This window comes from Doryrhamphus excisus, linkage group LG7 (assembly GCF_037039965.1).
Source record: "Doryrhamphus excisus strain RoL-2023G ecotype Guam linkage group LG7, RoL_Dexc_Guam_v1.1, whole genome shotgun sequence".
Classification (NCBI taxonomy): Eukaryota; Metazoa; Chordata; class Actinopteri; order Syngnathiformes; family Syngnathidae; genus Doryrhamphus; species Doryrhamphus excisus.
Window position 1 is genome coordinate 20,460,594 of NC_136363.1, and position 12,289 is coordinate 20,472,882.

Sequence of the window (12,289 nt, forward strand, 5' to 3'; positions counted from 1 at the left end):
AGTGTAGGTGTAGTGACAAGCATGAGCTCTGTCTTTGTCTGTTAACTTTCTTCAATAAAGCATGTTTTGAATTCCGCCGGACAACGCATGCGCAGTCCATGGGGATGCGCATCAGCGGTACCAGTCGCTGCTAGCTAGCTTGTCGCCTCGTTCGGTCCACTTTAGCTCTTACGCTTTCGTGACACTTGTAAACAAGTTAGTCGTTCATTTTTTTCCACCGAACGGGATTCAGTTGACGGAGGTGTGAGGGAATATGCCCAAGAATAAAGGTGAGTAGCAGTAATATGATGAATGGTGTCAGTTTTGTCTTTTTTTTGTCTTCGAGCCCGCCGCCGAGACGCGCACGGAGAAACGTGACAACTAGCTGCTAATGCTAGCTAGCTATACGGATTAAATCTTTTTCTTGAGGTCTTTGATGTCTTTCAGACCAATTGATTTCACTTTTAAGGTTGCTTCATTGTCTTGAGACGAAGCGGAACTTAACCGACCGGCTACCGATGCTAACATAGAGCTGCGATTATGCAGCTAGCCATCTCTGATAAGCTAGCTAGTTTCGAGTTTCATCACACTCGCTTGGCCTTTGACATCTGCTTTAGTAATTAATCATCAAGAGCAGTCACTGCCACTCCTTTTGTTTAACAAGGTTATACTGTAACAAAAACATAACCATACCAAGGGTGTTAGAGTAATCTACGTCACGCTGGCGATGTGTACATGCTTAATTTAACTCCCTGCCCGGATTGTCCTCCATTGAACTTAATGTGTCCTCTTCACTTCTCCCCTGCTTCTGCTTGCAGGTAAGGGAGGAAAGAATCGGCGGCGTGGAAAGAACGAAAATGAGTCTGAGAAGAGAGAGCTGGTGTTCAAAGAGGATGGACAGGGTGAGTGCATCCTTGATTCCATTTTCAGGACCCCCTTTTGAGTTTACAGTATTTAGAGTGGCGTCTTTTTTAACAGAATGACTGTCATGGGATTTTTTATTAATATGTATAATGAACCATCTCATTTTAGCATAGGGTCAGGGGAATATTCTATATATAGATATTTTATTATTCTGCAAATAATGTGAATTAGGATTTTCATGCTTTTGTTTTAGAGATATTGTACTGTTGTTGCTGTGTTTAAGAAGTTTCCAATGGTGTGTTGACTGTTCTTTGTGGAGGAAATAAAAATATAAGCCACCAGGTCAAGAACATGGCAGATACAATATTCCACATGATAAAAATTAGGCAAAAAACAGTTATTTTGTGTAAAATGGCAGCGTTTGTTTGTGATGCTGCTCGTGAAGTACTTTTAAAGTGTCTGTTTAGACATTAAATTGCATGTTGGTGGGAATCAAGATCTGAATATTTGTATTTCTTGTGCAGCTCTAAAATGAATCACAAAATATTATGAGTGGACAGGGGCCCACGCTGAAAAGAAAAAAAAGTTCAATGTTTGAATAAGATATCACACTAATACAATGATTAGCCTTCCCAGAGTGTCCAATCAGTAAGAACGTACTTCAAATAAAGTCCTTATGTTATGAATGTGAGCTGACCTCCTCACGTGTTCTCTATTTGTATTCAAGGGCATGCTGCTTACTTTTTGTTCCGTGTCTATTTTGGGCTCTCCCGTATCGTTCCAGAATATGCTCAGGTGATTAAAATGTTGGGGAACGGCCGTCTGGAGGCCATGTGCTTTGACGGCGCCAAGCGGCTCTGCCATATCAGAGGAAAACTCCGGAAAAAGGTGAGAATGCCGTGAAACGTAACGCTGAGTCTGCTTGTTGTCAGTGGCTCAATGCTGCTGTTGTCACATGACCTCCCCGGGTACGGGTCACAGAGTTCAATGTGATGATCTTCTCTCTGCGTTTGTCCAGGTTTGGATCAACTCGTCAGACATCATCCTGGTGGGCCTGAGAGAATACCAGGTGACGCCTCAGGTGAAAGGAGACCCTCGTCTTTTTTTGGTATCTAATTGCGTCTTATTGCAGGACAACAAGGCCGACGTCATCCTGAAGTACAATGCAGACGAGGCTCGCAGCCTCAAAGCGTACGGCGAGCTGCCAGAGCATGGTGAGAGCATCCTCATCACACATTACCACTGCAGGTGGTCCTCGGAGTATGCCGTTCCTTTTCGGGCTGGGCCCCCAAGAATAACGTCGCTTATGAGTTAACATTTTGGACTTTTTACGTCTTCCAAGCAGATTTTTGCCAAAGAAAATGAAAGCCATCATTAGCCATACATAAAAATACAATCAACCAAGGCAAAATTTTAGATGGTAACCAAAAAACGCACTGACTGGGGCGAACGTTAACCGTGGTACCACAATTGTGTCCTGTTTCACAGCCAAAATCAATGAGACAGAAAACTTCGGCCCCGGAGACGACGACGATATCCAGTTTGATGACATCGGTGATGATGATGAGGACATTGATGAGGTAAGCTTCTTGAACTTTACATGATTTGTCCTCAATGTCCTCATTCGCCAAGGATGCTCAGTTTTGACGGTCTTCCCTTGCAGATTTAAAGACATGCCACCAGGGGGCGACAGTGGCATTTTACTAGAGAAGCTCCAATTGGGATTTTCTGAACCCATACAGCACCGCTAACTATTTTTTATTAAGATCATCTTATGCCGGGCCTGTACGGTGTGTTAATTTTCAGTAGACATTTCCATCAGTAGACATGTTTGGTGTTTCAGAGGGACGTTTGAGTGCTTTGGATATGTTGGAATGAATAAACATGAATGGTGCTTGAGGTAAACGCTGTTCACCACACAGCTGGGATGAGGACTCAAAGTATATTCATCACCAGCATCTTGGAGGATGTAAAAAAATATATATATCATTTTGTTCCCGCCCACAGAAAGCAAATTTGTGTTCAGCCATTGTCTTCTTTGTTCCTTGTCCGCTCTCTTTGGAGGAGGCCAGCATGCGACTGCAACACATTACATCCAATGTCTTTTAAAACAAATAAAGTATTTATATTAATTTCACAACATGTGGAATTTAAGGAGAAATGCAGAATCTCTGGATTCACCAATAAAGATACAAAACATAGATTTTCGTTTGTTTTTTTTTTTACCGGCATCCTTTTTATGTATCTGCTGTTTGTTCAGTGTGGAGGAAAAAAAACATCCACTGGTTTCAAGAGAACAATCAAAATGTGTTTTGTTTTTTTGTGTGTTTTTGCTGCTCGGCTGCCAGAAGCAGCAGTTGGTTCAGGAAACGTGGAAAACCTCACATCACTTACCTACCCTCATTTTATCTGTACAAAACATGATTGAATTACATTTGACCTGCTTTTTCCTTGTGTGGCTAGTGTTGCTGCACCTCATTTGGAAAACCGCTGCTCTCTCTTGGTGGCCTGTTGCTGTAACGTACAGTACTATAGTGTAACTGGCGTGACGGTCGGGTGTCTAATAAAAGATCTTAACTCTTAATTACCTGTGATTTGATTGTGTTTTGTAAAAAAAAAAATACATAATTAGGTAAGATTTATGTTTAAACTGTACACGTGTTCCCTGAGAGAAGAGTAGAGATTGTTGGTGACGTCATCACAGATGGCCCGCCTCAGAAGGCACCGACGGTGACGTAATTGCGCCGCTGGCCTGGTCTGCGTTCGGCACGTGCGGTACGTCACCACCCAAATGAGGCCACGTGAGGAGGAAGGATAAGGGGATGTTGTACTGAAAGGTTGTTCTTAACGCTGTTATAAGTATTGTAAAATTGTATTATACTACATATTATGTATTATACTACTACCAAAATCGTGCGCTTATACCAAACAGCAGTATTATGTTTTGGAAGTTTTACTATTCTGCCTTCAAATTATCGTTTGTTTAGTCACTGAAGCTAGCAAGAAAGTTAGCTAAAATTGGTGCTAGCTAGCCAGCGAGGAAACAAGGAAGCGCTCCCTCCCGCCCTTTCCTCCCTTCTTCACCCCTCCCTTCTTTTGAGCATCCTCTCCTCACTACATCCTGAGTCATCTCACTGCTGCGTCCATCCACATTGTTTTCTTCTCAGGTTCGTTGTCATGACCCAGGTGGTTCCCACTCGTCCTGCTGCTTTGACAGGTGAGCTAAAATGCTATGCATCATTTAGGCAAAGTACACATGCAGAACAACAAACACCTGACAGGCATACCTCAGGCCAGCTAACGTTTGCATGGAGCTGTCTACTTTTATGTCATTTCTGTTAAACTGTTAAAAACTGTTAAACTTGTGCACTTGAATGTGTTGTGGGACTGTTTGTGCTGAAATGATGTAAAATCTTCTGAGGATGCAGAATACACTTAGATGTGTGTAAAATCAGACGTGCTATCAATACAGATATTCACTGTCAATCATAGGGTTTGCAAAATACAAGCTCTCAATCGATACTTTATTATGACCCCTGATCCCTGAGGCTTTAAGGCGGCGGATAATATGTGCAATTGCATTCGGACGCCATGTTTAGCATGTTGTCAACGCTTCATCGCAAACAAGCTTGCAGTCACGTTTTCCTCTCCGGTGTTTGTTGTTCTATTTTTACATCTGTGCCTATGAATCATGTTATGATTGCTCTCTCCAAACACACACAAAATGCAGCCCTAGCCCCGCCTCCCTCGCCCCTGCTGACCAATCGGAAGGCTTCTCCATCTCGAAGATCACCATCCGGTCACAGGAGCACCCTAGGTAATTGTTGTAGTTGATGTCTTGGTGGGGGGGGAAAGTGCAGATCAATATTCTTCCATTTTTAGGTGTGCGTCATGGAGTGCGCTTAGCTAAAGACAGACATGGCGATGGCGGAAAGACACAAGATGAGAAGTTTCAAAGCCTTCAACGTCTGCTCAAATCACCACAAAACCACTAGGGGGCATATTTACTTAAATACAATAATCATTCTTATTGTGAAATATTTATCAATGTTATCAAAATACTGTCATAAGTAGAACATAAGCACATGCGTGTGTATGTGTGTGTGTCCATAGAGCTGTCGGAGGCGTTGCAGGACAAAGAGCGGCGCTCTCGGCAGCAGCTGGAGCGCCGGGGCGAAGAGCGTGAGCGCAAGATGGCGGCGCAGAAGAGGAAGGAAGAGCAGCGCCGTCTGGCGGCCGAGGAGAAGAGACGACAGCAGCAGGAGGCGGACAAGGTCAGAGGTCACAGCAAGCTGGACAATTTGGAGTCGCTAATTAACCTAGCATGTTTTTGGAATGTGGGAGGGAGCCTATCCCAGCCGTCTTCGGGCGAGAGTCGGAGTTCACACTGGACTGGTGGCCAGCCAATCACAGGGCACATATAGACAAACAACCATTCATACTCATTCATACCTATGGACAATTTGGAGTCACCAATTAGCCTAGCATGTTTTTGGAATGTGGGAGGAAACCCACGCATGCACAGGGATTGAACTCAGGTCTTCTAGCTGTGAGGTCTGTGCTCTAACCACTCGTCCCCTGTGCAGCCCAAAAAATATATATATATATAATAGTATATTAGTATTAGTGTATATAGATATATATAATATAATAGATAGTAGGTCACAAGCTATATTAATGCAGGCATCATTGTTTTTTATCAATGAGTCTAATTACATTAATTAGAGGACAGCATTAAGGACGCCATGAAGTACGTGCTCGGAGGAAGAGGATGTTAAAGGGGACTTATTATGCTTTTTCAAAGCAAATGGCCGGTAAATAAGCATAATAGGTTCCCTTTAAACAATATTTGTTCACACTAACGACACCATTTAAGCGCCCAGCAAAGTGTTAACGAGCCCCCGAGGCTCTGTCTGGTCCTCGGTGGAGCGCCTTGTTGCCGCCATTGATTTAATGCCTCTGTTAGCATGCGTATATCCTGACCCACCCACCCCCATTCGCAAGCCAATGACACAATGATGGCTAGCTGTGGCGAGGGATGACATCAGCGGCGCGTTTACGGGAAGGAATGAGTCGACGGAGTGACAGGCACATATATCTTTTCAGATGAAAGGACGCCGCAGGGTCCATGATAGCAGTCAAGCTAACTTTCTCATTCATGTTATGTATTGAAATGTCACAAGTGCAGTCGGGGGTCAATTTTTGGCCCGCGACTCCTTTTTTTTAATTGGCCCAGTCTAAAAATAAAATCAATTCATAATTAATATGACATATTCTTAGATATTACACTACTGAACCCATTACTTTGTCACATTTAACAGAGAGGATGATTTATTTTGATAGCTTAGCATCTAGCATGTCAGCATCTTTAATGTGCAAAATCTATCAATCCACAAATGAAGAAATGTTTTACTGTGACGACCCGCTCGTTAGCGTATCATCATTTAACCTGCTGATGAATCTTCTGCCAGCTGACTGTGTCTACTGGAGGCAGGAGGGGTGAGGGGGAGGGGTGGGAGACAGCAGCTAGAGAGGGGGAGGGGGATGAGAGGTGTGCCGCGGTGCTCTCTCTCCCCGGTTATCGAACAAGCGAGCTGCAGCCCAAACAGACTAGTGGGACGGTGGTGAAGGGGCGAGGCTGCCGCTGCTAAGCTCAGATGCGGTTACCATGGCGCAGCCGTCACCCTGCGCATCGCCGGGCGTCCGCCGCCGTAGCGACGGCTCAGTGAGGGAGTGTCTCTTCTTTCCTGTGTCTGAACGCAACGAGCAGGAGAGGCTGGAGGGCCTTGTACGCCGGAGAGCCGGGGGCGCAGAGCGGAGGGGAGCAGGAGACGGAGCGGAGGCCCGGGAGCACCTGGATAACAGGCCTAAACGATGGACCTGGGGGGGACCGCCTGACGGAGTGGAGGGTGAGTGTGATGTGATGTGGATGAGGTGATGGCCTGCTAGAGGACGATGGAAGGTGAGGAGATAAGGAATGAAGTGATGGAAGGGAAAAAGGGTGTGGAGGCTGCAGTGGAGGAGCTGCTTTGTCTGCTCCTCAGCATGTCTCCTCCTCCTCCTTCTGCTGGCTGGATGTGGCCTTGGAAGTGTGCCACAGGTGTGTGTGTATGTGTGTGTTATTTATGTGTAGTTTAATTTCCACGCTGTCACAAAGAAGGGCAGCACAGCTAACCTTGGGCAACAATAACGACAACATGTTTATTTTTCCATCTGTTTCTGGAAAAAAAACATCCGCCACATCACTGCCGTTTTATCAGTGGCATCATGTGACCAAGCAATAGGCCGCCAGAGCTGTGAATTCTGCGGTGCATTCATAATGGCATCAATAATGCAGCCGGGCCGTCCTGGAGCTGACCTGGGATCAGACCCGCCCAGCGGGCCGTCGCGCTGCAGCAGAACCTCATCCGGCGCCGCCATTAAAGGACAGACACATGCAGGATGCTGTTTTGAGGATGGGAACATGTTCAGGGTGTCATGGCGGCGTGATGTAGGAGATGATGTCATAGTTTTTGGATGATGGAATACACGGATGCATGGAACGTGCTTCACTGGGTGGGGGCTCGCTATATGATTTAAAAAGGTATCGGACCTACACCACGGCTTCAGCTTGTGGTTCTGAGGCGTGTATGGTCGTTTGGATGCGGCCATGTTGGTTTTCCTGCATGCGTGCTAAACAGAAAACTGGGATGTTGGAAACGGCGACTAGGAAAAGCAGGAATTGGGACAAATGGACCTCATGGAGATTCAGTCGTCTGACATGACACAACAATGACGCTCTTTTCCTGGTTGTGTTTTTGTTTCCCATTTCCCAGTTTTATTGAATGCAGCATCAGATTAACTCTTACCCCTCCTGGATTGTGTGTGAATGATTGTGTATGTGTGTTGCGCACGTGCACAGGTGCTCGCGTAACGCTTTGCTTTGTCCGCTTTGCCTCACCTGTCGCCCAGGTAACCCTAAGACCCCGCCCTGCCACGCTGTTCAGCCTAATCAGCTCCCTGCTGCTTCAGCTTCCAGTGTCCACCAATCCCGTCACGGTACAGATCACATGACTCTGTGTGCCCCGCCAGCATGTCATGGGTGTTTTTTTTCCGGTTCTGGCCTCCATGTCTGTCTGTGCGTTTGTTTCTGGTGTGTTTGCTCCTGGTGCGCATACGTGCTTTTTCATGTCAATAATGCGCACAGCTGTGTTATTGTCATGTGACCTCTTATGTATGTTGTCATGAAGGTCTGCTCTGAGCTACCCTCCCCCACCTTCAACCCAACAAAGGAGGGCTGTGCCACTTCCTGTCCTCCTGCCTTTTACAATTACGCACACACACACACACATAAGTAATGTAATAAGTAATAATCATAAGTAATGTATTCAGATTTAACTGTTTAAGTACAGATTTCAGACTTTGAAGATGATGAATTCAATATGTCCAGTTCATGATTGTCATAAGAAATATTTATAGTCATTTAGGCTTGAATCAGGTCGTGTCGTATTGATTTTGTTTCATGATGAAGTACAGATTCTTCATCACCATCCCACATCGCCGTGGTAACATCAGTCATTTTGTGTCTCTTTGGATCAATGTCCCGGTACGGACGCCATTCCAGATGCGTCCCAGTGACTCCCAGCTCACTTCCAAGTGACTTTACTCTGACATATCTTTTATTTTCTTGCAGTCTGTGAATTCCTGTCCCCACCCGCCTCATCCGATCCACCAATGAGCAAGCAGCTGTCCAACTCGTCAACGGCCCTCCACTCAACAGAGACAGGTGAGGAGGTGGACGCATAGTTCCTCATCTCATCTCATGTGGATTCTGAAGTGAGTATTGTTGTGTGTTGGCGCAAACAGCTTCCCCCATCAACAAGCACAGACCTCACAGAAGTTCCTCCAACCGCAGGAGCATCGCTGCGTTCCCTGAGGAGATGTCTAAGGCCAAAACGCCCACGGTCAACACACACGCAAACACACACGCACACAATGTGAATGTCATGCTTATTTTCCAAATGTCACCCACAGGGGGAAATTCCGAACGCACCAGTTCGTAGCTCATCTTTTAGAGCCAATAGTAAGGGTTCCGCTACACCAAAAAGGTACCACACACACACACACACATACACATCAAATCAAATGCTGATGTGGTTCTTTTTCTTCCAGGATGCGGTCAAACAGGAGCCGGGCCCAGTCGCCCTGCTCCCCTGGCCAGTACCCCCCCTCCCCTCTCCGGCAGAGGGCCACAACTCCTGGCACCGGGGACGACAGGAGTCACGTTGAAGTCAAAGGTCACAGTACCCTGGACAGGAAGTCTGCCAAATCTGACCACTCTGAAAAGAAAATCCCCAAATCCACCAGCAGAGAACTGTGTGCAGGTGAAGAACTGAAAATGAAACTACAAACATGTCCGCCTTGATTTAATTCATGCCGCATCATGACCACGCCGTCCATGCGTTGTAGAGTCCCCAGGAACGCCCACAGGCCGGAGCGTCGGCGGCACCATGGATGCAGAGGAGGCGTCCAGACTGCTGGCTGAGAGACGTCGCTTGGCCCGAATACAGAAGGAGCAGGAGGAGAGACAGCGGCTGGAGGAGGAGCAGTGAGTGTGCCATCTGCTTTAAGAAGCTCCTAAATCCTGAGTGAGACTCCACTAGCTTAGACCTCCCGTGTCCCACCAGGCTAAGGGCAGAGGAGGAGCGCAGGAGGCAGCAGGAGGCCCGGGAGCTGCAAGAGAGAGCCGCACAGCAGGCGGAGGAGGACCGAGTCCGGTGGGAGGAGGAGAGGAGAAGCAGAGAGGAGGAGGAGAGGCGGCAGAAGGAACAGCGATGGAAGAACATGCAGGAGCAACTGGACAAAGAGGTCTGCTTTCATCAGTGAATCCGCTGGACCGTCTTGAATGACGTCTTGTTGTTCCTCAGCGGGAGGAGGCCTTCCAGCGAGCCCAGAAAGAAGCTGAGAGGAAGCAGAGGGAGCGAGAGCAGCTTCACATCCAGGAGGAACAGGAGCGGCTGCAGAGGAAGAAGGTGTGTGTCTGTGTGTCTCTTTGTTGCGTTTCTTCATCACCTCCATGTCTTCTCTCTCCTTTTGAAGAGAATTGAAGAAATAATGAAGAGAACAAGGAAGAGTGACGTGGACGCTCTGCCGGGTGCTGCAGGTACCATCTCATCATCTCATGTTTGAAGGGTGACTCAGCAGCTTCAATCTGGCTGAGAAAAACAGCGCCCCCTGCTGCACAACACCAGTATTACTACACCACACACAAGTAGACCAGATGTCTTCACACCAGCATGTTGTCATGTGTGTTAGCAGCATGTGACGTGAAGTCCGAGGCACCGCTCATCCTGGAGGATGACGTCCCGACACCCGCCGAGGCCCCCGTTATCTTACTTGGACCACTGGAGAATAAGAGCTTTGTGGACGAGTTGTCGGACGGAGTCCAGTCCATGGACGTGAGGTGAGGAGTCACGGCTACCATGCTAACACGCTAAGCTGTCTGTAAAGTCAGTCCCTTCTGTTGTTTCTGTAAGTTCTCTGTCTGTCTCCGTCAGTCCAGTGTCCCGGGACGAGCCGGCCAGCGCTCAGGAGTTTTCGCCGGTCGCAGACAGGACAGACATGATGGACCTGGACCCGGCCCAAGCACCCCCTTACCCCAAGCTGCAGGCCGGCAGCGGGGTGGGGGACCTTAACAAGAACCTTCTCATCCAAGCGTACAGCACCGCCGCCGAGTCCTCTCAGCTCATACACAGCATTGGACCCAGCGAGGTGGACGTGTGAGGTACATGATGTGACCTGGAGTGAACCTGCTGTGAGATCCATCATACACCACATCTTCTCTTGCCTTTTAGGAGACGTTCATCAGCAGCAACAATCATTCTTTCCCTCCAGGAACAACTGCTCATCATCCACCCTGATCAGCGTCCTGCTGTTGGACAGAGTCGGACATCATTTAGTGAAGACATCATGTAGCGTCACATCTAAACAGCTTCTAATCAATGACCTGCAAGCAAGGTCTTCTTATTTATGGATTAATTAACACACATTGCGTTGCATGTGATAGCTTGAGGGTTTGCTTGAAGGAAAAGTTTTGTTCTCTCGATGAATGAAAGAGCTCAGATATCATATAAGCAGTTGATCACTGAGGGAAATCCAGACACGCAGCCTCACTCATAGGCCAGGTTTAAGTCTAAGACTGTGGATCGAAGGAGAAAACGTCCACATCTTTACTGCCACCTGCTTTAATCAGCGTTAAACTCATGCTTTGGGACAAGTGTAAATACTGTAGATGTGACAGGGCGGCGCCTGGAAGAAAATAAAAAAACAAGCGTGTGGCTACGTGACATGTTAGCGGCCGTGCTCGTAGCTTCGTTCCTCGGTGGCTCCTGCGTGTTCCTGTCCACGCTGGTGTTTTTGATTCGTAGCCTGTAGCTTTACCTCCTCCGCTGCTCGTCACTGGACATTTTGTGGACACTCCACAGAGGAGGGCAGGAGCTAAAAATGTCACTTGACCTGTGATTGGTCAGCGGGCCAGGAAGTGTATGTTGTGTACTTGTGAGGCACAGACTAACCACGCTAGCTGCAGTGTGCATTATTATTATTATTACCACTACCCCACCCCACCACCACCACCAAAATATACCTCACCCGTTGAGAACACACAGCTCATCACCTCTGAGGCCTTCAACCTCTGTGCTCCATGACTTGACTTCCCGCTGGAGCTCCTGCTGCAGCACGTGCACCTGTGTTCCAATAGCGTCCTTGAAAGTAGCAACACAGGAAGAGGATTTTCTTCTCAGCGGCATTGCAAGAGCCACTAAGATATTCCATTAGAAGAGCGGGACTAAAATAACCATGTGTTGCTTGTACTGACACTCGTAAGGGAGTCAAACATCAAGACCACTTCATGTCTTCTACTACTACTACTACTAGTACCTGCAGCCTGGTTGAATATATCATTGTAGATGTAATGCATGGATTACTGCTAAAAATCACCAATAAACTTCATCAAAACCACTTGTGTCAATGAGGCATGATCAGGTTGGACGATACTGTACTCCATTCCATCTTTTTTATCATCTCCATCATGTGACTCTTGATGTTGGATCCAAATTTGATCCTTTAAACAAGTCAAAATGAGGCTCAGTAGTGGGTGTGGCCTCTGCGGGCCTGTATGAGCTCCCTATAACGCCTGGGCATGCTGATGAGGCGGCGGATGTTCTTCTGAGGGCTCTCCTCCCGGACCTGGACTAAAGCATCAGTCTGTGGTGCAACTTGATGTCCCTGATGTTCTCAATTGGATTCAGGTCTGGGGAACATGCGGGCCAGCCCATAACATCAATGCCTTCATGTTGCAGGAACTACTGGTCTACCATTGTCTTGCATTAGAAGGAACCTAGGGCCACAAGAGGTCTGAGGATCTCATATCGGTACCTCAGGGCAGTCTGGTCTTTTTTGCTTGTTT

The 12,289-nt window shown here is 47.2% G+C and overlaps 2 protein-coding genes across 7 annotated transcripts; both read left to right on the plus strand.

Moving 5' to 3' along the window:
* Positions 1–96: 96 nt before the first annotated feature.
* On the plus strand, positions 97–3,044 carry eif1axb (eukaryotic translation initiation factor 1A X-linked b). Its single transcript, XM_058059455.2, has 7 exons — positions 97–269; positions 798–881; positions 1,628–1,731; positions 1,862–1,912; positions 1,976–2,057; positions 2,332–2,423; positions 2,507–3,044. The coding sequence occupies exons 1-7, from the start codon at positions 254–256 to the stop codon at positions 2,510–2,512; spliced, it is 435 nt and encodes a 144-aa protein (XP_057915438.1). The 5' UTR covers positions 97–253; the 3' UTR covers positions 2,513–3,044.
* A 635-nt stretch (positions 3,045–3,679) lies between these two features.
* map7d2b (MAP7 domain containing 2b) lies at positions 3,680–12,093 on the plus strand. 6 transcript variants are annotated; one of them, XM_078792399.1, is made up of 16 exons: positions 3,680–4,060; positions 4,574–4,660; positions 4,957–5,117; positions 6,614–6,752; positions 7,795–7,881; positions 8,516–8,608; positions 8,689–8,786; positions 8,857–8,930; positions 8,995–9,206; positions 9,292–9,430; positions 9,510–9,690; positions 9,750–9,854; positions 9,922–9,985; positions 10,138–10,285; positions 10,359–10,636; positions 10,717–12,093. In XM_078792399.1, exons 1-15 carry the CDS (start codon positions 4,021–4,023, stop codon positions 10,603–10,605), a joined length of 1,875 nt encoding a protein of 624 aa, XP_078648525.1. In that variant the 5' UTR covers positions 3,680–4,020; the 3' UTR covers positions 10,606–10,636; positions 10,717–12,093. The 6 variants fall into 6 exon arrangements, with proteins under 6 accessions (XP_078648525.1, XP_078648524.1, XP_078648527.1 ...); XM_078792398.1 differs by having other exon boundaries at positions 3,683–4,060; positions 10,359–10,606; positions 10,677–12,088; XM_058059434.2 differs by having other exon boundaries at positions 3,686–4,060; positions 10,141–10,285; positions 10,359–10,606; positions 10,677–12,086.
* Positions 12,094–12,289: the final 196 nt, after the last annotated feature.